Source organism: Oncorhynchus tshawytscha, linkage group LG16 (genome assembly GCF_018296145.1).
Source record: "Oncorhynchus tshawytscha isolate Ot180627B linkage group LG16, Otsh_v2.0, whole genome shotgun sequence".
Lineage (NCBI taxonomy): Eukaryota > Metazoa > Chordata > Actinopteri > Salmoniformes > Salmonidae > Oncorhynchus > Oncorhynchus tshawytscha.
Genome location: NC_056444.1, coordinates 8,790,825 through 8,817,806, shown reverse-complemented (window position 1 = coordinate 8,817,806; position 26,982 = coordinate 8,790,825). Strand labels below are relative to the sequence as shown.

The 26,982-nt window shown below is 45.1% G+C and overlaps 2 protein-coding genes across 8 annotated transcripts in view; one reads left to right on the top strand and one right to left on the bottom strand.

Moving 5' to 3' along the window:
- The window catches only part of LOC112215285 (glucose-fructose oxidoreductase domain-containing protein 1), a 38,426-nt gene extending 32,940 nt beyond the window's left edge, over positions 1–5,486 (top strand). For all 3 annotated transcript variants that reach the window (XM_024374203.2, XM_024374205.2, XM_024374204.2), the window contains one exon: positions 2,089–5,486. In XM_024374203.2, the coding sequence (XP_024229971.1) occupies positions 2,089–3,011 (923 nt within the window). In that variant the 3' untranslated portion in view covers positions 3,012–5,486. The remainder of the gene's footprint in view (positions 1–2,088) is intronic.
- Positions 5,487–10,485: 4,999 nt separating this feature from the next.
- Positions 10,486–26,671, bottom strand: LOC112216528. Of its 5 annotated transcripts, XM_042298735.1 has the most exons (18): positions 26,559–26,664; positions 26,411–26,470; positions 23,646–23,788; positions 23,391–23,526; positions 21,429–21,516; positions 21,282–21,353; positions 20,999–21,133; positions 20,258–20,324; positions 20,080–20,152; positions 19,794–19,899; positions 19,502–19,694; positions 19,212–19,245; positions 19,042–19,133; positions 12,471–12,495; positions 12,251–12,358; positions 11,407–11,535; positions 11,127–11,250; positions 10,486–10,866 (listed from the first exon to the last, which is right to left on the bottom strand). In XM_042298735.1, exons 3-18 carry the CDS (start codon positions 23,755–23,757, stop codon positions 10,693–10,695), a joined length of 1,668 nt encoding a protein of 555 aa, XP_042154669.1. In that variant the 5' UTR covers positions 23,758–23,788; positions 26,411–26,470; positions 26,559–26,664; the 3' UTR covers positions 10,486–10,692. The 5 variants fall into 5 exon arrangements, 4 of the variants coding, with proteins under 4 accessions (XP_042154669.1, XP_042154668.1, XP_042154666.1 ...); XR_006079024.1 differs by having other exon boundaries at positions 12,295–12,358; positions 20,080–20,324; positions 26,559–26,671; XM_042298734.1 differs by having other exon boundaries at positions 12,275–12,358; positions 20,080–20,324; positions 26,559–26,668.
- Between the last annotated feature and the right edge of the window lie 311 nt (positions 26,672–26,982).

The following is a 26,982-nucleotide window of genomic DNA, read 5'->3' as shown; positions in this document are numbered from 1 at the left end:
CATTGTAGGATTTTTAATGAATTTATTTGCAAATAACACACCGCCGCCAGGGACTCAAATCCTGCAGTGCCAGACGTGTCCCCCTGCAGAGCGCCTAGGGACACACAGGGCTTGGGTTAACCTCTACATCACCAGAGGAACAGAGGAGAGGAGTAGGATAAGGGTACGGCTAAAGGCTATAAGAACTGTGTCAGGTCTACTCTCTGAAATGACAATCTGGTGTCACCCACACACTCAGTGGTGATTGTGAATGGTGACTTTAAAACAGTTTAGAGTTTAATGGCTGTGATAGGAGAAAGCTGAGGATGGATCAACAACATTGTAGTTACTCCACCAAACTAACCTAATTGACTAACCTAAATGACAGAGTGAAAAGAAGGAAGCCTGTACAGAATACAAATATTCTAAAACATGCATCCTGTTTGCAGTTTCACTAAAGTAAAACTGCCAAAAATAAGAATTAAACTTTTCGCAGCGGGGAAGACCCAGAGCCAGGCCTCCTCGATGGAGGGACACTGTAGCCAGCCTCTGTGCCTTCGTCAGAAGGGGAAGGTTTTTCCCTGTGGCACCACAGAACTGGGTCATGGTGATCCATTTCCTGGCCTGGCTGGATCTTGCCTTTCGGAGTTAATGGGAGATTAGCTGGGAAATGTTGAATTCCAAAATGTCTCTGGTGTGGGGGAGGTTGATGTAGAAGAGGAATGGGGGGGGGTGTTTTCCCACCCAAGCTGTTCATCTATGTGACTGGGGTAATTACAGCGGGCATTGAGGGTTCACAGAGGGCTGGCTGGCCAGGAATCCTGTGGTGTAGGGGGGTATCAATACTCTTTTACCACTGGGAGGTACTTAGATTAGCGTCTTTTGATTGGCCGCCTCACACTGCCTTTATTTTAGTGGATGTTAAGTATCCATTATGTTTCTAAAAGTCACTCAGCGTTATGAAGAGGCTAACTGCTCGTCTCAGGGTAATGAGCTTAATGGTGAAGTGAGCTATTAGCGGCGCTGTGTTAATTGTTTGTAGTGGCACGGCCAGGGCAGTAGGTGAATAGCCTCTCTCTCTGCTCTGCTGTTACATGTGTCAGAGGCTATTATCTGCAGCAGTTTCATTCCTCAGAGATCTCTGTAATGAGGCTATGTGATCAGAGCACCATTCCTCAGAGATCTCTGTAATGAGGCTGTGAGCAGAGCACCATTCCTCAGAGATCTCTGTAATGAGGCTGTGTGATCAGAGCACCATTCCTCAGAGGTCTCTGTAATGAGGCTATGTGATCAGAGCACCATTCCTCAGAGATCTCTGTAATGAGGCTGTGATCAGAGCACCATTCCTCAGAGATCTCTGTAATGAGGCTGTGAGCAGAGCACCATTCCTCAGAGATCTCTGTAATGAGGCTGTGAGCAGAGCACCATTCCTCAGAGATCTCTGTAATGAGGCTTCCTCAGAGATCTCTGTAATGATGTGATCAGTTCCTCAGAGATCAGAGCACCATTCCTTCCTGTAATGAGGCAGAGATCTCTGTAATGAGGCTGTGAGCAGAGCACCATTCCTCAGAGATCTCTGTAATGAGGCTGTGAGCAGAGCACCATTCCTCAGAGATCTCTGTAATGAGGCTGTGTGATCAGAGCACCATTCCTCAGAGATCTCTGTAATGAGGCTGTGAGCAGAGCACCACTGGGGGTTTAGTAAGTAGTGGAATTAAAGGAAAGGGCTTTAATGAGGTTACTTCAAAGTGCTTTGACTCTCACACTCACCTTTTTCCTCCCGTCTCCTCATCCCTTTGGATGAAAGTCAACTCTGTCTGCACACTCATGTCAAACAGAGTGAGTCGTTCCTCTCAACGACAACAACAGTATTGACAAAAGCTTCTGGAACGTGTTTTCATGTTTCATTATCAGATTCCCTTGTTGACCTAAGGGTATAAAATCGTTTTGGGGAAGCTATGTTGAAATATGTGTCAGCCATTTTTTTTGCATTGATTCATTGTCTCTTCACGGGATGTTTTCATGGAGAGGAGGATATGATGTCTGCGTGTGAGTAACACTGACCTCCTCTCTCTCTCTCTACTCCCCTCCCTCTTTCCCCTACCGCAGGTATTGGTAAGAACGTGATCTGCGACCGCACCGCCACCCCCCTGGATGCCTTCCGCATGATGTCAGCCGCCCAGTACTACCCCAAACTGCTGAGCGTCATGGGTAACGTGCTGCGCTTCCTGCCCGCCTTCGTACGGATGAAGGAGCTCGTGGAGGAGGGCTACGTGGGGGAGCTGCTGGTCTGCGAGGCCCAGGTCCACAGCAGCAGCCTGTTGGGTAAGAAGTACAACTGGAGCTGTGACGACCTGATGGGAGGTGGGGGGCTGCACTCGGTGGGTACCTACATCATCGACCTGCTCACCTTCCTGACGGGCCAGCGGGCGGCCAAAGTGCACGGCTTCCTCAAGACATTCGTCAAGCAGACGGCGCACATCTGTGGCATCCGCCAGATCACCAGCGACGACTTCTGCACCTTCCAGATGGTGCTGGAGGGCGGCGCCTGCTGCACTGTCACGCTCAACTTCAACGTGCCCGGCGACTTCCGCCAGGAGGTGATCGTGGTGGGCACGGTGGGCCGGCTGACAGTCAGTGGCACGGACCTGTACGGCCAGAAGAACACCATGGATGGAGGGCCGGAGCTACTTCTGAAGGACAGCACCCCCCTGGAGAAGGCCTCCCTACCGGAGAAGGCTTTCAGCGACATCCCCTCACCCTATCTGACAGGAACTATTTGCATGGTACAGGCGGTGCGGCAGGCCTTCGAGGACCAGGATGACCGGCGCACATGGGATGGAAGGCCGCTGACCATGGCGGCCACCTTCGAGGACTGCCTGTATGCACTGTGCGTGGTGGACACCATAAAGAAGTCCAACCAGTGCGGCGAATGGCAGAACATTGAGGTGATGAAAGAGGAACCCGAGGTGAGCCCGGCCTACCTGATCAGCGAGGCCATGCGGCGCAGCAGGATGTCTCTCTACTGCTAGCACTGGCACCAAAATGGCAGACTGGTGCTAGAGACTGGGGGTGAGAGAGTGCCCTCATTGGCTGGCTGTCTGACCAATAAGGGATAAGGATCCTGTTTCGCTTGTCCACAAAATGATGTGAACAGTGATGAACACTCCTCTCTCTCTCTCTCTCTCTGTCCTCTTTTCTGGATGAATAAGCCTCACACTGTGGGTCTGAGAAAGGGACGCCGTTTCTATGGATGCTAGACTCTCGGGTCAACAGAGGGGTTTTATTGTACCTCCTAGAGAGGTGAATGTTTAAACCACAGGGGGCTTGAATGGTTCCGTCCCTGTCTCAGTGTATGTGTGCTGTGTATGAGTGTGAAGCCGGAGTGCAAAAAACGCCTGATAAATCTATAGTTTGGCTGGTAGGGCTTTTAGTGAGGGCCTCCCCCTCTGGTAAAGTGTGCAATAAATCCTGCCAGAGCTGCAGGCTCGTGGAATTATGTCATCCCGCCTGAATCAAAGGGAATACCCTCTTTGCCTGCTTCTCGTTTTTGTAGTAACGTCCTTATGCAATAGACAGACGCACAGTCTGTGGATGGCGACTCAATCCCGTGCTATGCTGTGAGTAAAGCCAAGTGTTTTTCTATCTCAAGGTCATTCCCGTTGCTTAGCTAGCCAGCTAGGTTAGCATTTTGCATGCGCTAAAGCTTCTTACACAATAGCGACAATGTAGGCTAAAACAATCAGTACTAACCTCTGGGTTAGTGCACGGATGGGACACTAGCAAGCATCAAGCCTCCAGATAAACAGCCTTTAAGACTCCCACTAGGAACGCTTTGCTTGACTACCGGTTTGTGTGAATGTGTAACTTAGTGCTGCTACCTGAAGAACATGAGTTCATTAGCTTTTTTTGAGAGAAGAGCACTGATGGTCATGTACTCATCACTATCCACACAGGTTATACAGGAGAGAATGGTAGTAGCACATATTGACCTACAAGCCAAAACGTTGTATTTTTGTATTTTATTCAAGCGCTATCTTGTTGTTTTCCCAATGTTGATTATGCTATGTAGGCTTATGTCTATAGTCTTGTATAAAACAAAAAGTGAATTGTTTAAAATTAGTCATGATATAAATGTACTGTTTTTTTTGTATTTTATTTGTTGTTAAAACTGCGGTGCAAAAAGACTGAAGCATGTTTTGATGCACTGTTCAGTATAAAAGTATTCATTTTGTGTTTTGGACTGATCCGTACGGGGGGTCTAGTTAGTGGGAGACAGGTGAGGTGAGAGAGGCCTTTGAGCGTTCAGCTCCTACGTGCGTTGGTCCTGTCTGTGGGATCTCTGAGGAAAATGACTATTTTGGTTGGAGTTATATAGAAACCTTTTTGAAACGTGTGGTCCTCATTTGTATTCCATTTTTGATCGGTGCAGAAAATCTATCAACTTCCCTTAGGGCTCAACAAGCACACTTTGTTAGGGCTCAACAAGCTTTGTAGCTATTCAACAGATATCATCTGTCCAGTCAGTCATCCATTGGGCACACACTGGTTGAATCAATGTTGTGTCCACATCATTTCAATGAAATTACGTTGAACCAACATTGACTTGACATCCGTGCCAAGTGGGATGCCTTCGCCTATTCAATGAAACCTGGGACTGTGATATTGATTTAGAATTTTGGTCGAAGTTCTCAGTTCTGGACATTCCAGCGCCTATATTCACAGGGTGTCTCAGAGTGCTGATCTAGGATCAGGTCAATCCCTGTCTTATTCGTTATGATCTGAAAGGTAAAACTGATCCTAGATGTATTGTGAATACGGGCCTTGGTCTCATAAAGAGTTGCGGTCCTCAGTGTAAGAATCCCTGTTGCATGTTGGCCTTTCCGATCGTCAGTAAGCGAGAAGGAGAGATTCAAGATCCAGTCTTGGTATTATGTACTTGACCATCCTAATTCTTTATCCAATTCTCAGTTAGTCCCCTCTGTTCCTAAGCCGGGTCTATGGCCTTGTTCCAAACCATGCACCTCTAAAGCTGCAACCAGAGAGGAAGTCTGTGAGGATTCCCTTTTGAGGCCTTATAGGGACGAGGTATTAGGAACTATGGTTTAGTCCCCAGTCTTCCAGTCCAGGATGGAGCCCGATTCGCTTTTATTAGATCAAATCAAACCGTTGAACTTGACCGTGAAGATCGCTAACGCGTCACATTAAACGTGACAGCACTAAATCCGACATCTTATCAGCATCTATGAGTCCGTTCAGCGGTTTGATCCGGCACACCGCCGTATTTAGCCGTAAGATAAACATCTTGACGAGGTGCTCTAGATGCCATTTCCTTCAACATTTTTTAAGCCATTTGATGAAAATTGAGTTTGGGTATTTAAGTGGTTGAATATATAATGTGTGAAATTAGAAATGAATGTTGTGGAAGATTTCATGCATTTGGTGTCCCTCAACAGGTTTGCTGACTAATTTGTACATTTTAATTTAATGTCTTCATGCAACTTTATTATTTTTCTTTTTTTTCTTTTTATAAAGTGAACGTTTCAGGTCAATGTTAAGTTCTATGATAAAATGGACAACTGCTGTACCACCATCAAACTGCAACAACTGAGATTTTAATATTGTAGTGTGTGTGTGTCTATAGCTGTACCCGAAGGTGCTACCCTTACGCACTGTAGATTCTCCTTTGACTGTACGCCCCCTTCTCTGCGGGACTGTGGTATGACAAAAGAAAAGACGAGTCATATTGCCAATTCCTTATTGTCATTGCCTGTGGCTTTTTAGGGTGCATCCTCTTGGCTTAAATGTGAATATTTTAGATCTTCTCCATGCTGTGCCAACATTTTACAAACAACTTAGGGAGATTGGGGGTTCCTGATTTAATATAGATGGTAGTCTAGCTCAGTGGGATTTAGATTAGATAGATTTTGGGAAACAAAGACTTTAGAATGTGGTTTGGATACATGACCCCCCTCTGCCTTTGGTACCCTAAGGGGGTCACTCTGTTCATAATGAGAAGCAACCTCAGAAAGGTGGTTCTTGTGCACCCTCAGTTCGTCACCTAGCAACTGTGGCAGCCACTGTGCCAACACTCGGCCATCTTGGATTTCTCTCCACTTTCTCTCATTCTCTCTTGTTTTCTGTTTGTCTCTCATTCTCTCTTACCCCCTCTCTCTCCCTCCTCGTTCTCTCTCTCAGCCTGAAGGACAAATTGACTTGGTGCCTCTGCAGACCCCTGATAGCTTATTCATTAAACTCACCGTTCACTCACAATTGTTTGTTTTTTTTACTTTTAAACTGTAAAATGGAATATGGAATTGATAGATTTCCCCCACATTCCTCTCACCATACAGTGGCCCCTTTTCATTATGGCACAGACGAAGCAACCACCGTTCAAGGAAGCTTACATTGAGCCTGCTTACTTTGATGAAAATATAATGATTGTTGTTGATTTATTATGATGGTCATTTTAGATTTTAAGTCCAATGTCAATGATGGCAGTAGAGTAGAGTCAGAATAGCTGTTTGTTGGGTGACCGTTTACCCTTCACACTGGGGAAACGCTGAACCCTACTCCTTGCCCTAGTGTCCGTTTCCTTGACTACAGGCTGGAGTGGCAGTTATTTGGCCCAATAGTCCCAGACTCCCGGCCCCTTCGTTTCCTGGGAGGAGGTCAGAGGTGATGACTGCTGAAAAGGGCAACACGCACACAGACACACAGGAACCCTCCCTCAACAGGTTTGTAAATGCTGGTACAGTAAATATAATTGCTGAAGGTAATGTCCATCTTGATACTGTATTGACGTTTGCTGACTCTTTATTGTACTGTATGTGTATTGTGAACGCATGGACCTTTTGGTATATATTGAACCAACCGGCTCATATTGATCAGTCTTAAACTAGAGAATGTATTGTAGGAATGATCTATTTTCTATATATCAGAAAATGACCGTTGTGGTTTGGGAGTTGGGTTGACGGGGAGGGAGGGAGGGAGGGAGGGAGGGAGGGAGGGAGGGTGTCAATAATATCTGTCCTCTTAGTTTGCTGTATATGGAAAGGCTGTGAATGGAGTCTCCCTTAATTCCTTAGCCTGGCTCTGTGTCAGTGTTCTACTGTTTGATCTCCTCGCTCCAGTACTTTGCACCACTACTGTGTGTGTGTGTGTGTTACTAGTAAGAGAAAGTGTGTGTGTTGCTTGGGGGGGAATTGTCTTGTTCTGACCCCATCGTCCTGGTATTCAACAACATGGTTTACCGCTTCAGAACTTGTCCGATGCTGCAGTTTCTAAAGATTTAAAAAATAAATACCTACCTACCCCTTGTCATGGGTTTCCTTTCTTCACTGCATCACATCCTTATCGCTGCTGCATCACAGCCTTATCACTGCCGCATCACAGCCTTATCGCTGCCGCATCACAGCCTTATCGCTGCCGCATCACAGCCTTATCGCTGCCGCATCACAGCCTTATCGCTGCTGCATCACAGCCTTATCACTGCTGCATCACAGCCTTATCACTGCTGCATCACAGCCTTATCGCTGCTGCATCACAGCCTTATCACTGCTGCATCACATCCTTATCACTGCTGCATCACAGCCTTATCACTGCTGCATCACAGCCTTATCACTGCTGCATCACAGCCTTATCACTGCTGCATCACAGCCTTATCACTGCTGCATCACAGCCTTATCACTGCTGCATCACAGCCTTATCGCTGCTGCATCACAGCCTTATCACTGCTGCATCACATCCTTATCACTGCTGCATCACAGCCTTATCACTGCTGCATCAGTCTTATCACTGCTGCATTACAGCCTTATCACTGCTGCATTACAGCCTTATCACTGCTGCATCACAGCCTTATCACTGCTGCATCACAGCCTTATCACTGCTGCATCACAGCCTTATCACTGCTGCATCACAGCCTTATCACTGCTGCATCACAGCCTTATCACTGCTGCATCAGTCTTATCACTGCTGCATCACATCCTTATCACTGCTGCATCAGTCTTATCACAGCCTTATCACTGCTGCATCACAGTCTTATCACTGCTGCATCAGTCTTATCACTGCTGCATCACATCCTTATCACTTCTGCAGCACAGCCTTATCGCTGCTGCATCACAGCCTTATCGCTGCTGCATCACAGCCTTATCGCTGCTGCATCACAGCCTTATCGCTGCTGCATCACATCCTTATCACTTCTGCAGCACAGCTTTAATACTGCATCACAGCCTTGAAATCTAGGCATTACCATGATGCATATTATTAGTTTTCAGACATCAGTAGTTACACATGCATACACACATTTTCCCATCATGCAATGCAGGAACTGACCAGGACCCGGGAGAGCAGTCTTTGTGTGTGTGTAGCATATATGGGCCATCTGCGTGTGTAGGCTCTGCGTTTGCTCTGGCGATCACCTGTAGTGATTCTGAAAGACGGCTCGAGTCCTTCTACCACTCACACTTTCATCCTCTCCCTCCACCGTGTTCCGTATTGACTGACCTTCATGTCTTAAAGTGATGATGCACTGTCTTTTTCTCTTTGCGTAGTTGAGCTGTTCTTGCCATAATATGGACTTGGTCTTTTACCAAATAGGGTTATCTTCTGTATACCACCCCTACCATGTCACAACTCCACGGATTTGCTCAAACGCATTAAGGAAAGAAATTCCACAAAGTAACTTAACAAGGCACACCTGTTAATTGAAATGCATTCCAGGTGACTACCTCATGAAGCAGGTTGAGAGAATGCGAAGGGTGGCTACTTTGAAGAATATAAAATATATTGATTGGTTTAACACTTCTTTGGTTACTACATGATTCCATATGTGTTATTTCATAGTTTGGATGTCTTCACTAGTATTCAACAATGTAGAAAACAGTACAAATACAGAAAAACCCTTGAATGAGTAGGTGTGAACAAACTTTTGACTGGTACTGTACACATTTCACAGCTGACTTGGTTTTCCTTTTGGTGTTTTTTAACCTCTTGACAGCAGTTAGACCATCTTTATGGAGACACTGACCGAGATCCTCTGCTGCCACCTAGTGACCAGAACAGAAACTGCCTGTCCTCTCAACACCCACTACTAACATAATGCACAACTATTGGTATTTAGGACTAAGATGCCTCTGATTTTCTAATCTAATCAGGTGCTAAATCAGACATCTGTAAGCAATGGACTCGGTGTAAACTCAATAGTTTTGGCCTGCTTAATTCTATCTCTTATGAAAGTTGTCTTGTTTCACCTCAGATAACCCTCACATTTAACTCAGAAGAATATGCAACAGGAAAGAAGCAAAAGGAATAAATTAAGGCCCACAACCACTGTTCCACCAAACAACAAGCAGACAGTAGAGCTCAGAGGCAAGTGTGTGTGCAATGCATGAGAAAACCAGCTGTAAACTCAATGAAATGTGTGGCTGTAGTACTTTATAACGAGTTCAAGGGGGGCCAGACCAATCAAAAACATGATATTTTTTTTGCAGCTTGCAAAGTTGTGTGATGGACTTTCTTGCCCCTCTGTCCCTTTTTTCTCTACCAATCGCTCTCTCCCTCCCCATGGGAGATCATTATCTCCATATTAAAGCTGAATCTACTAACACCATGACAGGATGAGATTAACCCAGATTGATGCAGATATTAAAACAGTTTGACAAAGCAGGAGAGGATATAGAACACTGCCATGGTTCTCTGTAGGGGAATCACAACCTCTCTCCTCTCTCAACCCTCTCTCCCTCCCCCCTCTCTCTCCCTCACGCTGTTTCTCAACCCTCTCTCCCTCCCCCTCTCTCTCCCCTCTCCACCCTCACGCTGTTTCTCAACCCTCTCTCCCTCCCCCTCTCTCTCTCTCCCTCTCCACCCTCACGCTGTTTCTCAACCCTCTCTCCCCCCCTCCCCCTCTCTCTCTCTCCCTCTCCACCCTCACGCTGTTTCTCAACCCTCTCTCCCTCCCCCTCTCTCTCTCTCCCCTCTCCACCCTCACGCTGTTTCTCAACCCTCTCTCCCTCCCCCTCTCTCTCCCTCTCCACCCTCACGCTGTTTCTCAACCCTCTCTCCCTCCCCCTCTCTCTCTCCCTCTCCACCCTCACGCTGTTTCTCAACCCTCTCTCCCTCCCCCCTCTCTCTCGCTCTTCTCAACCCTCTTTCTCTCTCTCTGTCTCTCTCCACCTTCTCTCTCATCACTGTGAGTGACACTCAGATGGTCAGATAGTGAGGCACTAGCTGAAAGCTCCCCCTCGTGTGTTTCGTGTGTGTGTGTGTGTGTGTGTGTGTAAGAGCAGCAAAACCTGAGGCATTGTAGATGAAGACATACCAGTGGTTCTGTGGTTATTCCCATGTTCTGCTAGGTACTTAAATATTTATGTTCCACTTACATGGTCTGTAGCCAGAGGAACTGGGCTAGTTCTCTCATATATTATTATATATATAAATAAAAGATGGGGCTTCACAACCCTACTTATTAACATTCAAAAACATTACTAAAAAAATAATCTGTTTAGTTTTAATCTTTTTGAACATGTTTTAATGTATCAACAGTTAACAGATCGTCTCGACCTGAACCCCCAACACTGGCTATCCCACGTCTATGTTGAGGAGAAGGAGCCATTTCAGACTCAACCCAGGCCTGTAAGTCCCAGGCCCACATTGTAGACAGGTAGTGAAGAACAGAGAGAGCACCAGTGCAAGTAGGCGGATCCCTTTTCTTTTTCAGGAGGCGGTTGCCGTGGTGGGGAAGGGGAGCTTCAGGTACTGGTACCACTGTTTGAGTTGCCGCGGCAACAACAGCAGCACGTTCTCCGTGAGGAAGAGCAGTGCTTCCTGCATGGCCGGTCGAAGCAGCTGATTGGGTGACATGGAGAGGACCAGGAGACAGAACTTCTCCTTCAGAGAGAGAGACAGGGTCATGTTCATTAGGCATCGAACAGAAGAAAACAGTACCGAAACAGGGTTAATCTTGTCCAGTAAGAGCCACTTGTTTTTTTTGTTTCAGATCGTTTTGCTAGTGTGCCCTAATGAGTACATAATGAGTATGTTTCTGTGTCTTCTAGGACAGGTGGAACTTTCAGAATGCTGCAGATAGAACTGCCACGCATAGATCCGAAACGGTTGCCTATTCTCTGTGACAAAGGTCTGTTCTATACCTTGGAGTAGGGGAGCTTTTTGTTGGAGAAGCTTTGAAACTCTGAGATCTTCTGCAGTATGACGTTGTATTGGGAGTCTCTGTCTCCAGACAATTCTGTGGCATCACTCTGCAGTGTCGCAAACCTGTTCATATGATCAACATTTTATTATTTTACATTTCTGATTCTGTTCAACTTTCTAACACGAACTGAGGATGAAGGAAAGCGTTTCAAGCCACTTGAACGTGTATTGAGTTACACCACACAATGTTTATATGAGAGAGGCGAGAAGGGGCCTTACCAGAGACCAGTGGTGGATTTGGGCTCCTTCAGCCCACTCTTCACAGAGATAAGGAGTGAGGACAGACCAGCGTCGGACTTTGAGGCCATTAGAGCATTGAAAAGAGTTCTCATCCTCTCCTCTCGGTTCCTGAGGACAGAGAATGGGACTACAATGAGGACATCTTGATGACAAAGTAACAATTTTTGGTCATGGGGGTTGCAAGTGCATTTTGGCCAAAATCCAACTTTTTTTGTAATTTCAGATTGATGGTGTTTGTACTTCCTGTTATTGGACCGAGAATATGGGACCGAGAACCTACAGATTGCGCCTCTAATGATTTACTTCAACAGGCGTGTTCCTGTGTGGCTCAGTCGATCGAGCTCGGGTTCGATTCCCGCTGGGGACACCCATACGTAAAATGTATGCATGACTGTAAATTGCTTAAAGGTAAAAGCGTCTGCTAAATGGCATATATTAGTATATTATAAACTGGGTGGTTCGAGCACTGAATGCTGATTGGCTGACAGCTGTGATATATCAGACCGTATACCACGGGTATGATAAAACATGTATTTTTTTTACTGCTCTAATTACATTGGTAACCAGTTTATAATGGCAATAAGGCACGGGAGGGGGTGTGGTATATGGCCAATATACCACGGCTAAAGGGCTGTGTCCATGGAGCCGCGTTGCGTTGTTCATAAGAACAGCCCTTAGCCGTGGTATATTAGCCATATACCACACCCCCTCTCCCGTGCCTTATTGCTTATAAATAACAGGTTGATCACCCAGAACAAACGATCCTCTACAAAAACACTGTCTGACTGCGACAGGTGCTGTAGATTGACAGTGTCCTCCTCACTTTCTCTTTTGAAACACTACTGACTCCATTGGGATGTTCAGAACCTTCTTCACATCCCGGTAATGCTCCTTGGCTCTCTCCAGCATGCCTGACTGGTCTACACCAGGCCTAGGTGAGGGAATGGAAAAGACTCGTTTTATCTCTACATCACAATTATGGAAATAAAATATACAATTTACGTATAGGAAATCAATACGTTTTGTTTTTGTTTTAAACTCACTTTACTGTTTTCTTCTCTAGGGACGCTGTCGGAAAAAGGCAAAACGAGGTGAGTATAGAAGCAAAAATGAGATACTGTATACACAACATACTGTATACACAACATACTGTATACACAACATACTGTATACACAACAATTTATTTATCTAATGTAGAATTCATTGCCATTCCTAGAACAACATATCATTTTGGTATTTCAAAGGATTTGTACTGAAGTGATGTGTTTAATGGCAACACATGAACACAGCCTGGCCAAGGGTGGAATGTAGTTGGTGAGGTAAAAAAATCCCACAATCCTTCAGGGATTCATGCTGTGGCAGAGCCCAAAAGCCCACAATCCTTCAGGGATTCATGCTGTGGCAGAGCCCAAAAGCCCACAATCCTTCAGGGATTCATGCTGTGGCAGAGCCCAAAAGCCCACAATCCTTCAGGGATTCATGCTGTGGCAGAGCCCAAAATCCCACAATCCTTCAGGGATTCATGCTGTGGCAGAGCCCAAAAGCCCACAATCCTTCAGGGATTCATGCTGTGGCAGAGCCCAAATGCCCACAATCCTTCAGGGTTTATGCTGTGGCAGAGTCCAAATGCCCACAATCCTTCAGGGTTTATGCTGTGGCAGAGCCCAAAAGCCCACAATCCTTCAGGGTTTATGCTGTGGCAGAGTCCAAATGCCCACAATCCTTCAGGGTTTATGCTGTGGCAGAGCCCAAAAGCCCACAACCAACAATGACACCAGTGGCGCTGTGCTTTCAGTGTTGTTTCAGTGTTGTTTCAGTGTATTTCCTTAGCCTTTAGTATAGGCAAATAATCACACAATGAAGTGTTAAAGTTACAATGTGTCCAAGTGGGAACAACATAGGACATGATGTGTGTGTATATATACTCGGGTCTGTTTGAGTGTGTGATCTCTACTCTCTGTCCTGTGTGTGTGTGTGATCTCTACTCAGTCCTGTGTGTGTGTGTATATACTCCCTCTGTTTGAGTGTGTGATCTCTACTCTCTGTCCTGTGTCTGTGTGTGTATATACTCTGATCTTTACTCCTAGTCCTGTGTGTCCTAGTCCTCATATGTATATACTGTACTCGATATCATCTACTGTATCTTGCCTATGCTGCTCTGTACCATCACTCATTCATATATCCTTATGTACATATTCTTTATCCCCTTACACTGTGTATAAGACAGTAGTTTTTTTTTGTGGTTTTTTTTTGGAATTGTTAGTTAGATTACTTGCTCGTTATTACTGCATTGTCGGAACTAGAAGCACAAGCATTTCGCTACACTCGCATTAACATCTGCTAACCATGTGTATGTGACAAATAAAATTTGATTTGATTTGATTTGTGTGTGTGTGTGTATATTCACTCGGGTCTGTTTGAGTGTGTGATCTCTACTCTCTGTCCTGTGTGTGTGTGTGTACTCGGGTCTGTTTGAGTGTGTGTGTGTGTGTGTGTGTGTATATACTCGGGTCTGTTGGAGTGTGTGGTCTCTACTCTCTGTCCTGTGTGTGTGTATATATACTTGGGTCTGTTTGAGTGTGTGATCTCTACTCTCTGTCCTGTGTGTGTGTATGTACTCGGGTCTGTTTGAGTGTGTGTGTGTGTGTGTGTATATACTCGGGTCTGTTGGAGTGTGTGGTCTCTACTCTCTGTCCTGTGTGTGTGTGTATATATACTTGGGTCTGTTTGAGTGTGTGATCTCTACTCTCTGTCCTGTGTGTGTGTATGTACTCGGGTCTGTTTGAATGTGTGTGTGTGTGTGTGTGTGTGTGTATATACTCGGGTCTGTTGGAGTGTGTGGTCTCTACTCTGTCCTGTGTGTGTGTGTATATACTCCGGTCTGTTGGAGTGTGTGGTCTCTACTCTCTGTCCTGTGTGTGTGTATATACTCGGGTCTGTTTGAGTGTGTGATCTCTACTCTCTGTCCTGTGTGTGTGTGTGTGTGTGTGTATATACTTGGGCCTGTTTGAGTGTGTGATCTCTACTCCCTGTCCTGTGTGTGTGTGTGTATATACTCGGGTCTGTTGGAGTGTGTGATCTCTACTCTCTGTCCTGTGTGTGTGTATATACACTCGGGTCTGATCTCTACTCTCTGTCCTGTGTGTGTGTATATACCCGGGTCTGTTTGAGTGTGTGATCTCTACTCTCTGTCCTGTGTGTGTGTGTGTGTGTGTGTGTGTATATACTCGGGTCTGTTGGAGTGTGTGATCTCTACTCTCTGTCCTGTGTGTGTGTGTGTGTGTGTGTGTGTGTGTGTGTGTGTGTGTGTGTGTGTGTGTGTGTGTGTATATACTTGGGCCTGTTTGAGTGTGTGATCTCTACTCTCTGTCCTGTGTGTGTGTATATATACTTGGGCCTGTTTGAGTGTGTGATCTCTACTCTCTGTCCTGTGTGTGTGTGTGTGTGTGTGTGTGTGTGTGTGTGTGTGTGTATATACTTGGGCCTGTTTGAGTGTGTGATCTCTACTCTCTGTCCTGTGTGTGTGTATATACTTGGGCCTGTGAGTGTGTGATCTCTACTCTCTGTCCTGTGTGTGTATATATACTCGGTCTGTTTGAGTGTGTGGTCTCTACTCTCTGTCCTGTGTGTGTGTGTGTGTGTGTGTGTGTATATACTCGGGTCTGTTTGAGTGTGTGATCTCTACTCTCTGTCCTGTGTGTGTGTATATACTCGGGTCTGTTGGAGTGTGTGGTCTCTACTCTCTGTCCTGTGTGTGTGTATATATACTTGGGTCTGTTTGAGTGTGTGATCTCTACTCTCTGTCCTGTGTGTGTGTATATACTTGGGTCTGTTTGAGTGTGTGATCTCTACTCTCTGTCCTGTGTGTGTGTGTGTGTGTATATACTCGGGTCTGTTGGAGTGTGTGATCTCTACTCTCTGTCCTGTGTGTGCATATATACTCGGGTCTGTTGGAGTGTGTGATCTCTACTCTCTGTCCTGTGTGTGTATATATACTCGGGTCTGTTTGAGTGTGTGATCTCTACTCTCTGTCCTGTGTGTGTGTATATACTGGGTCTGTTGGAGTGTGTGGTCTCTACTCTCTGTCCTGTGTGTGTGTATATATACTTGGGTCTGTTTGAGTGTGTGATCTCTACTCTCTGTCCTGTGTGTGTGTATATACTTGGGTCTGTTTGAGTGTGTGATCTCTACTCTCTGTCCTGTGTGTGTGTGTGTGTGTATATACTCGGGTCTGTTGGAGTGTGTGATCTCTACTCTCTGTCCTGTGTGTGCATATATACTCGGGTCTGTTGGAGTGTGTGATCTCTACTCTCTGTCCTGTGTGTGTGTGTATATACTTGGGTCTATTTGAGTGTGTGATCTCTACTCTCTGTCCTGTGTGTGTGTGTGTGTGTGTGTGTGTGTGTGTGTGTGTGTGTGTGTGTGTGTGTGTATATACTTGGGTCTGTTTGAGTGTGTGATCTCTACTCTCTGTCCTGTGTGTGTGTATATATACTTGGGTCTGTTTGAGTGTGTGATCTCTACTCTCTGTCCTGTGTGTGTGTGTGTGTGTGTGTGTGTGTGTGTGTGTATATACTGGGTCTGTTGGAGTGTGTGATCTCTACTCTCTGTCCTGTGTGTGTGTGTGTGTATACTCGGGTCTGTTTGAGTGTGTGATCTCTACTCTCTGTCCTGTGTGTGTGTGTATACTCGGGTCTGTTTGAGTGTGTGATCTCTACTCTCTGTCCTGTGTGTGTGTGTGTGTGTATACTCGGGTCTGTTTGAGTGTGTGATCTCTACTCTCTGTCCTGTGTGTGTGTGTGTGTGTGTATATACTCGGGTCTGTTTGAGTGTGTGATCTCTACTCTCTGTCATGTGTGTGTGTGTGTGTGTGTGTGTGTATATACTCGGGTCTGTTGGAGTGTGTGATCTCTACTCTCTGTCCTGTGTGTGTGTGTGTATATACTTGGGTCTGTTTGAGTGTGTGATCTCTACTCTCTGTCCTGTGTGTGTGTGTGTGTGTGTATATACTTGGGTCTGTTTGAGTGTGTGATCTCTACTCTCTGTCCTGTGTGTGTGTGTGTGTGTATATATACTTGGGTCTGTTTGAGTGTGTGATCTCTACTCTCTGTCCTGTGTGTGTGTGTGTGTGTGTATATACTCGGGTCTGTTGGAGTGTGTGATCTCTACTCTCTGTCCTGTGTGTGTGTGTGTATATACTTGGGTCTGTTTGAGTGTGTGATCTCTACTCTCTGTCCTGTGTGTGTGTGTGTGTGTGTGTATATACTTGGGTCTGTTTGAGTGTGTGATCTCTACTCTCTGTGTGTGTGTGTGTGTGTATATATACTTGGGTCTGTTTGAGTGTGTGATCTCTACTCTCTGTCCTGTGTGTGTGTGTGTGTGTGTGTATATACTGGGTCTGTTTGAGTGTGTGATCTCTACTCTCTGTCCTGTGTGTGTGTGTATATACTTGGGTCTGTTTGAGTGTGTGATCTCTACTCTCTGTCCTGTGTGTGTGTGTGTGTGTGTGTGTATATACTCGGGTCTGTTTGAGTGTGTGATCTCTACTCTCTGTCCTGTGTGTGTGTATATACTCGGGTCTGTTTGAGTGTGTGATCTCTACTCTGTCCTGTGTGTGTGTATATACTCACTGTTTGAGTGTGTGATCTCTACTCTCTGTCCTGTGTGTGTGTGTATATACTCGGGTCTGTTGGAGTGTGTGATCTCTACTCTCAGTCCTGTGTGTGTGTATATATACTTGGGTCTGTTTGAGTGTGTGATCTCTACTCTCTGTCTGTCCTTTGGGTCTGTTTGAGTGTGTGATCTCTACTCTCAGTCCTGTGTGTGTATATATATACTCAGGTCTGTTGGAGTGTGTGATCTCTACTCTCTGTCCTGTGTGTGTATATATATACTCAGGTCTGTTGGAGTGTGTGATCTCTACTCTCTGTCCTGTGTGTGTATATATATACTCAGGTCTGTTGGAGTGTGTGATCTCTACTCTCTGTCCTGTGTGTGTATATATATACTCAGGTCTGTTTGAGTGTGTGATCTCTACTCTCAGTCCTGTGTGTGTATATATACTTGGGTCTGTTTGAGTGTGTGATCTCTACTCTCTGTCCTGTGTGTGTGTGTGTGTATATACTGCTGTTTGAGTGTGTGATCTCTACTCTCTGTCCTGTGTGTGTGTGTATATACTGCTCTGTTGGAGTGTGTGATCTCTACTCTCTGTCCTGTGTGTGTGTGTGTGTGTGTGTATATACTTCAGGGTCTGTTTGAGTGTGTGATCTCTACTCTCTGTCCTGTGTGTGTGTATATACTTGGGTCTGTTTGAGTGTGTGATCTCTACTCTCTGTCCTGTGTGTGTGTGTGTGTGTGTATATACTGGGTCTGTTTGAGTGTGTGATCTCTACTCTCTGTCCTGTGTGTGTGTGTGTGTGTATATACTGGGTCTGTTTGAGTGTGTGATCTCTACTCTCTGTCCTGTGTGTGTGTATATACTTGGGTCTGTTTGAGTGTGTGATCTCTACTCTCTGTCCTGTGTGTGTGTGTGTGTGTGTGTATATACTGGGTCTGTTTGAGTGTGTGATCTCTACTCTCAGTCCTGTGTGTGTATATATATACTCAGGTCTGTTGGAGTGTGTGATCTCTACTCTCTGTCCTGTGTGTGTATATATATACTCAGGTCTGTTGGAGTGTGTGATCTCTACTCTCTGTCCTGTGTGTGTATATATATACTCAGGTCTGTTGGAGTGTGTGATCTCTACTCTCTGTCCTGTGTGTGTATATATATACTCAGGTCTGTTTGAGTGTGTGATCTCTACTCTCAGTCCTGTGTGTGTATATATACTTGGGTCTGTTGGAGTGTGTGATCTCTACTCTGTCCTGTGTGTGTGTATATATACTTGGGTCTGTTTGAGTGTGTGATCTCTACTCTCTGTCCTGTGTGTGTGTGTATATACTGGGTCTGTTTGAGTGTGTGATCTCTACTCTCTGTCCTGTGTGTGTGTGTATATACTCAGGTCTGTTGGAGTGTGTGATCTCTACTCTCTGTCCTGTGTGTGTGTGTGTGTGTGTGTGTATATACTCAGGTCTGTTTGAGTGTGTGATCTCTACTCTCTGTCCTGTGTGTGTATATATACTGGGTCTGTTTGAGTGTGTGATCTCTACTCTCTGTCCTGTGTGTGTGTGTATATACTCAGGTCTGTTGGAGTGTGTGATCTCTACTCTCTGTCCTGTGTGTGTGTGTATATACTTGGGTCTGTTTGAGTGTGTGATCTCTACTCTCTGTCTGTGTGTGTGTGTGTGTGTGTGTGTGTGTGTGTGTGTGTGTGTGTATATACTCGGGTCTGTTTGAGTGTGTGATCTCTACTCTCTGTCCTGTGTGTGTGTGTGTGTATACTCTGGTCTGTTGGAGTGTGTGATCTCTACTCTCTGTCCTGTGTGTATATATTCTCGGGTCTGTTTGAGTGTGTGATCTCTACTCTCAGTCCTGTGTGTGTATATATTCTCGGGTCTGTTTGAGTGTGTGATCTCTACTCTCAGTCCTGTGTGTGTATATATATACTTGGGTCTGTTTGAGTGTGTGATCTCTACTCTCAGTCCTGTGTGTGTGTGATATTGTGTGGACTGACTGTTCTCATCCAGCAGCAGTAGCAGCCATGGGGGCATGTATCCATCTCCGTCTGGCACCTTGCGCCTGGGCCCCGACTGCAGAGCTTTATATCTATGATTATAGACAAACCAACGCATTACGGTATGGGAGAACAGGACTGTAATGTGTTTTCATTGTTCATTTTCTTACCCTGTGGTTCGGGTGGTGGTTAACTTCGAGGGCTCTGAGATTCACAGGAGAGACAGTGGCATCGTGGGGTGAGACAGTGGCATTGTGGGGTGAGACAGTGGCATCGTGGGGTGAGACAGTGGCATCGTGGGGTGAGACAGTGGCATCGTGGGGTGAGACAGTGGCATTGTGGGGTGAGACAGTGGCATTGTGGGGTGAGACAGTGGCATCATTGTTTGTTTTGATAATTGAATATTGCAATTCAGGTGACACTCAATAGATTGTTCCAATCGACCAGGTCATATTGTCACCTGTGGTGTCCTGGTGACTGATGAAGGTGTCCCACACGTCACGGCTGATGCTGTGACAGTCCTCTGGGGCCAGGGACACCAGCTGCCTGGTGTAATTCAACGGAGGGTTGTAGCTGTGCGACTGCTTCAGCAGGATGTTGGTCTTCTCTGTGTCCTTCATGATGATGTTCACATAGCTGCTGTTGAGAGGAACCTGGAAGCTTCTGTTACTGTTAAATCCCTTCCTACACATCCCAGAGGTAGTCCGGTAGACTCTGCAATATGACGTATGACTGCACTAGCTCAGGCTCACCAGTGTCTTCAGATCTCTGTTTCGCATGTGAGAGATGCCACACAGGACCATGTAAATCCACTGGAGTTTCTCTGAGAACAGCTTCTGCTTCCTGTACTGTATCCTCCTAGGAAGAGAGCAGGAAATACAACTCCTATAGCAAGTGGCAGACAACTTTCTTATCAGTGATCCAGCATCGTATGGGAGTATGATTGATAAAACTACAGCAATCTATGTTTTGTAGTAGTATTGGGTGTGATTTATAACTTCATTTCCAAGTCACATAAATAGACCGTACACAACGTACTGTAGGTTCTCCTCTTCCTCTGGGTCCAGTGCCTGTTGGTACATGGACAGTGGTGGTATAGTCTCTTTATCAGCTGAGGAGACAGAAGGATCGGAGGGTGAGCATGTGGTCAGCATAGTAGAATGTCTCCGTAGTAGAGCACTGTAATTCATTCTGGATTGTGCTTTAGGTGACCAACCTGATATGGCTCGGTCACATGGTGTTTTGGGAGGCACAGGTTTCTTCATGAGCAATAATGGTTTATCCTTTACAATGAGAAAATAGAGGAGACAACATGAATTCTTCATGTTACAGCGAGACGGCTCCAACACCCCGTCGCGGCGAGACGGCTCCAACACCCCGTCGCGGCGAGACGGCCCCAACACCCCGTCGCGGCGAGACGGCTCCAACACCCCGTCGCGGCGAGACGGCTCCAACACCCCGTCGCGGCGAGACGGCTCCAACACCCCGTCGCGGCGAGACGGCTCCAACACCCCGTCGCGGCGAGACGGCTCCAACACCCCGTCGCGGCGAGACGGCTCCAACACCCCGTCGCGGCGAGACGGCGCCAACACCCCGTCGCGGCGAGACGGCGCCAACACCCCGTCGCGGCGAGACGGCGCCAACACCCCGTCGCGGCGAGACGGCGCCAACACCCCGTCGCGGCGAGACGGCGCCAACACCCCGTCGCGGCGAGGCGGCGCCAACACCCCGTCGCGGCGAGACGAGACGGCGCCAACACCCTGTACATTTCAAAAGGAATGAATAAAACCCGAAGGATGAAATTATATCAAAACCGCATGGCCGGGAAGCCCACATGTTCCAGTGCCGTTAAGTACAATCAGGCTGTCTACTAAACAAAAACGGATTTTGAAGTTAAAACATTATTTTTTATTAAACTGGGTTTCTTCTGAGTTCTGTTTTCCCCACAGTGCTTTACCTGGTCTCTGAGGCAATATATGAGGGGGCGCCCAGTGTGGAGAGCACGTCTGATGGAGACCATCTCTCTCATGTACTGCTTCAGCTGAAGGAAACCATTCAGGTTCTCCACTGGAGGGGCTCTGACGTTCTCCTCCTGGGGAAATATATATATATATATATTTTTAGGGGGCAGTTGAAATATATACAATTCAAAGTCAATGAATGTGATAAGGAATAATGATTTACTGCATGATCATGAATTATGTTTGGTTGTAATTATACGGTAAGTCCCCCCCCCTCACCTTTTTAGTCTTCTCCTGAGTGAATTTGCTGGAGATCACTGTATTTTTTCCAAACTTCTTGTCCCACTGTGTCTGTCATAAAATGACTCAGAATGAGGACAAGCCGTGTTAAACAACTATACCAAAACACATTGAGATGTGTGTCACCTTCAGTGACTTTTGGTCCTCTGATGTGAGCCAGGTTGAGAAGAGATCAACGTTGTCAGAGTAAAGTCTTCCCACTGTTTTGTATGGTCTATCCAAAGGACAAGGCAATGCTTTAAGTTTAGTGTGTATATATATATATATATATATATATATATATATATATATATATATATATATATATATATATATATATATATATATATATATATATATATATATATATATATATATACACATGTACAGTGCCTTGCGAAAGTATTCGGCCCCCTTGAACTTTGCGACCTTTTGCCACATTTCAGGCTTCAAACATAAAGATATAAAACTATTTTTTTGTGAAGAATCAACAACAAATGGGACACAATCATGAAGTGGAACGACATTTATTGGATATTTCAAACTTTTTTAACAAATCAAAAACTGAAAAATTGGGCGTGCAAAATTATTCAGCCCCTTTACTTTCAGTGCAGCAAACTCTCTCCAGAAGTTCAGTGAGGATCTCTGAATGATCCAATGTTGACCTAAATGACTAATGATGATAAATACAATCCACCTGTGTGTAATCAAGTCTCCGTATAAATGCACCTGCACTGTGATAGTCTCAGAGGTCCGTTAAAAGCGCAGAGAGCATCATGAAGAACAAGGAACACACCAGGCAGGTCCGAGATACTGTTGTGAAGAAGTTTAAAGCCGGATTTGGATACAAAAAGATTTCCCAAGCTTTAAACATCCCAAGGAGCACTGTGCAAGCGATAATATTGAAATGGAAGGAGTATCAGACCACTGCAAATCTACCAAGACCTGGCCGTCCCTCTAAACTTTCAGCTCATACAAGGAGAAGACTGATCAGAGATGCAGCCAAGAGGCCCATGATCACTCTGGATGAACTGCAGAGATCTACAGCTGAGGTGGGAGACTCTGTCCATAGGACAACAATCAGTTGTATATTGCACAAATCTGGCCTTTATGGAAGAGTGGCAAGAAGAAAGCCATTTCTTAAAGATATCCATAAAAAGTGTTGTTTAAAGTTTGCCACAAGCCACCTGGGAGACACACCAAACATGTGGAAGAAGGTGCTCTGGTCAGATGAAACCAAAATTCAACTTTTTGGCAACAATGCAAAACGTTATGTTTGGCGTAAAAGCAACACAGCTCATCACCCTACCCACTGTCAAACATGGTGGTGGCAGCATCATGGTTTGGGCCTGCTTTTCTTCAGCAGGGACAGGGAAGATGGTTAAAATTGATGGGAAGATGGATGGAGCCAAATACAGGACCATTCTGGAAGAAAACCTGATGGAGTCTGCAAAAGACCTGAGACTGGGACGGAGATTTGTCTTCCAACAAGACAATGATCCAAAACATAAAGCAAAATCTACAATGGAATGGTTCAAAAATAAACATATCCAGGTGTTAGAATGGCCAAGTCAAAGTCCAGACCTGAATCCAATCGAATCTGTGGAAAGAACTGAAAAATGCTGTTCAAATGCTCTCCATCCACCCTCACTGAGCTCGAGCTGTTTTGCAAGGAGGAATGGGAAAAAATTTCCGTCTCTCGATGTGCAAAACTGATAGAGACATACCCCAAGCGAATTACAGCTGTAATTGCAGCAAAAGGTGGCGCTACAAAGTATTAACTTAAGGGGGCTGAATAATTTTGCACGCCCAATTTTTCAGTTTTTGATTTGTTAAAAAAGTTTGAAATATCCAATAAATGTCGTTCCACTTCATGATTGTGTCCCACTTGTTGTTGATTCTTCACAAAAAAATACAGTTTTATATCTTTGTTTGAAGCCTGAAATGTGGCAAAAGGTCGCAAAGTTCAAGGGGGCCGAATACTTTCGCAAGGCACTATATATATATATATATATAGATATATATATATATATATATATATACACACACACATCATGGATACCAAGGTGTTTGTAATGTTTTGTATACTCAGTGTATTAGGTTTCATACTTGTTGACAGGGGAGAAAAAGCCTTTCCTGAGCAGCTCCTGTCTCCTGTAGTAGTTCTTCCTGGCCTGGCCATTTTGTACGAGGCCATACTGTGTGTCACTGCGGGTAACAACCTTCTCAGGGAAGTAACTGTGTTCTTGGAAAACACCAAGCAAAGTGTGGTAGCAGTCAGTAGTGATTCATTACATTCCATTTCACTCTTTAGTGGCTTTTGATGAAGTAAAGGTGACGTTGTACAGTAGTCCACTCGCTCACCTTTTTTGAAGTCTGTGGCAAACTTGTGCTTGACGTAAGTGATGAGTTCCTGGTCTCTCTCACTCAGTGGCTGATCTAGCAGAGCAGCTATTCTCCTGATCTCTTCAGCCATGAGGACGGTGGAGGACAGTAGGCTGCTTCAACTGTTAGACAAAGGAAGGTGTGTGTGGTGTACCCGTCATAAACATGCACATTGGAATTACTATATTTCTCTCTCATGCCCAGGGCAGGCTACATTTGTGTTAATGATGTTAGCTACATCAGGACTCAAGTAGAAGGGAGTCTTGTAACATTTCAAATATATTTCAAATATGAGTCTTGCAACATGATTACATTGGTGAATAATTATTTGTGGTCAAATAATTGTGTAGCCTATCGATCCAATAGGCAATATACAGTTATAAAAGTTGGCCTTATATGGTATTTTTCTTACATCTGCATAATCAGCATAATTTGATGCACCTGGATAAAGATGAGCAGAGGGTAGCTGCATCTCAATATGGCGACCGGTGAGTGGGCGTGTCGAAAGGAAAGCGGTGGGCGTGTCGAAAGGAAAGCGGTGGGCGTGTCGAAAGGAAAGCGGTGGGCGTGTGTCGAAAGGAAAGCGGTGGGCGTGTCGAAAGGAAAGCGGTGGGCGTGTCGAAAGGAAAGCGGTGGGCGTGTCGAAAGGAAAGCGGTGGGCGTGTCGAAAGGAAAGCGGTGGGCGTGTCGAAAGGGTGGGCGTGTCGAAAGGAAGCGGTGGGCGTGTCGAAAGGAAAGCGGTGGGCGTGTCGAAAGGAAAGGAAAGCGGTGGGCGTGTCGAAAGGAAAGCGGTGGGCGTGTGGGCGAAAGGAAAGCGGTGGGCGTGGAAAGCGGTGGGCGTGTCGAAAGGAAAGCGGTGGGCGTGTCGAAAGGAAAGCGGTGGGCGTGTCGAAAGGGGTGGGCGTGTCGAAAGGAAAGCGGTGGGCGTGTCGAAAGGAAAGCGGTGGGCGTGTCGAAAGGAAAGCGGTGGGCGTGTCGAAAGGAAAGCGGTGGGCGTGTCGAAAGGAAAGCGGTGGGCACGTGGGAAGGAGTGGGCGTGTCAAAAGCGCTCTGCTATGGGTTAGACGGTTTTGATTGAGCTGTGTTATCTGCCGTTTCTAACCATACCAGACATTTGAGCTACCATACCACAAGAGTTGGTTTTAAAAGTGAGAGGATGTCTGTCGTTTTACACAAATAATTTTTTTAAAGTTATAAAACTGGCGATTTGTTTTTAAATTTTTTTTTTTTTTTTTTAAATAGGCCTACTCATGGATGTACTGTTTGTTATGTAATGATTTATAAATACACTAGATGACTGCTGGGGTGCTATTTTGAAGCCGCTGCCCCTCTCCTCCATCAAGGCACTACCCCACCGATGTAAAAAAATATATATATTTTTGAAATTCTAGAAATGCATTTACTAATTTTTTTTATTGCCATGTCTATTCTATTACAGACACCTTAAATGCATACTTTTACATTTATATGATGTGAGCTAAACATACAAATAACCTTTTATTTTCTTTAGTATCATTTTTCAAAAGTACTAATGTTACTGTCCCCACTACAACAACAAAAATACTCAAATACATGTAATTTCGTCCTTGAAACATTGACGAAATACTGTACAATTCCTGTAGAGTATTGCTTTTCTGTGGAGTGCCAATAGGTGGCTTCAAAGACTCTCCATGTCCAAAACATAGCATTCGCAATCCATGGTTTCTATAAAATCTTGAATGTATGCGCGAGTTTTGTGACTACCTAGTTTTTCATCCAATTGACGACCAGATTTTGATGCAAATATTCTAAAATCCGCATGTTGAAAATATGCAAATTTTCCCAAAGGGTAACAATCAGTCCGTGATGAGGAAGTGCGCAGAAAATGTACTCTTTCACTTACATTTTATGTACCGAATTTAAATCTTAAGTTCAGTGTGTTTCCATTATATTTTTCAAACCATACCGATAGTTTTGTCACAAAAATCATCATCATGTCACCAGAATAAGACCCTTAATATTTATTGGAAAGGTGCATCAAGCTCCGTCCTCTTTCAGCGCCCTGGGACGGCAGCGTAGCCTAGTGGTTAGAGTGTTGGACTAGTAACCAAGGTTTCAAGTTCAAATCTCCGAGCTGACAAGGTACAAATCTGTCGTTCTGCCCCTGTGTTCCTAGAATTAGTTCTTAACTGATTTGAGTTAAATAACCCTGTGAAGTTATTCAGAATGTATTTAACCTGTAGCCTAATAAACTGCATGGTTTCCCTGAGTCGTAGTGGGACGACCACACCGTATCATCGAGTGACTCCAAGATTACTTCTATATGGTTCTCAATATTTGCACAAAAGTTGTTTCCACTGCTATTTCTCGCATAATTAACTTCACCAACGAACAAATTCTTTGTCGGCATTTATGAAATTGTCCCTAAACAGATGTGGTGGATCAGAAAGATGTGATTTTGTTTAATATATATAATGGTACGACTTGTGGTTGTCAACCTGATACTAGCTACTTCACACGCCATCGCAGGACATAAGTGCTTGGTAACCGAGAGCGGAGGGCATTGTGTTGTTGCCCTTCATACAATCTAATCAATGGGTATCAAGAGGACATCTATAAGCTATCAATATTAGTTCGATATGGGGTGTCATGCTGGAACCAATGGGATGCTCGAGGGATGGGGAATACCCACACGTAGGAACAACCGAATTGCGGGGTACAGTTGCACACTACTGTTGCAGTTAAACACTCGTCCAAAACGTTACCTTTGAGCACGCCCTTCACACGTCTGTCCTCATCACCATCCCCGATGACACCTGTTGGAACTCCGCAAGAACACGCAGAACAGAAACTACATGAGGTGAAAATGAAATACAAAACGAACTAAAATAAGAAAGTTTAGGAAAAGCCTACCTTTTGGGGAGCGTGTTTGTAGACCTGTGTCAACAGTACGGAAGGAACGTTAACAACGTTCTTTATTCACCGCGTCACAAAGGGTTTGCGTTTGGGAATAACTGAGCGCGCGCCACTCCGTTCCCCGATTCGTTTGCAATTGAAAAACGTATTTAATTGTAGTTAAATTTCCAAATGAATTTATCAGTTAAACATCTTAACTGGCCGCAAACACGAATTAGCGAAATGACCATACCACGACACTGACTATAAATTGACATGATAAAATTATGAATGGAATTTTTTATTTTCAGTGGAAATAAGTGTTCCAACAATGTCCAGAAGAGGGGGCTTATGCCCCGGCCAAAGTGTTTGACCTAAGAGATGTTAGAATAGATCATATCATAAAATGTTCCACTGTTTTGTGATATGTCATCACTAAGGA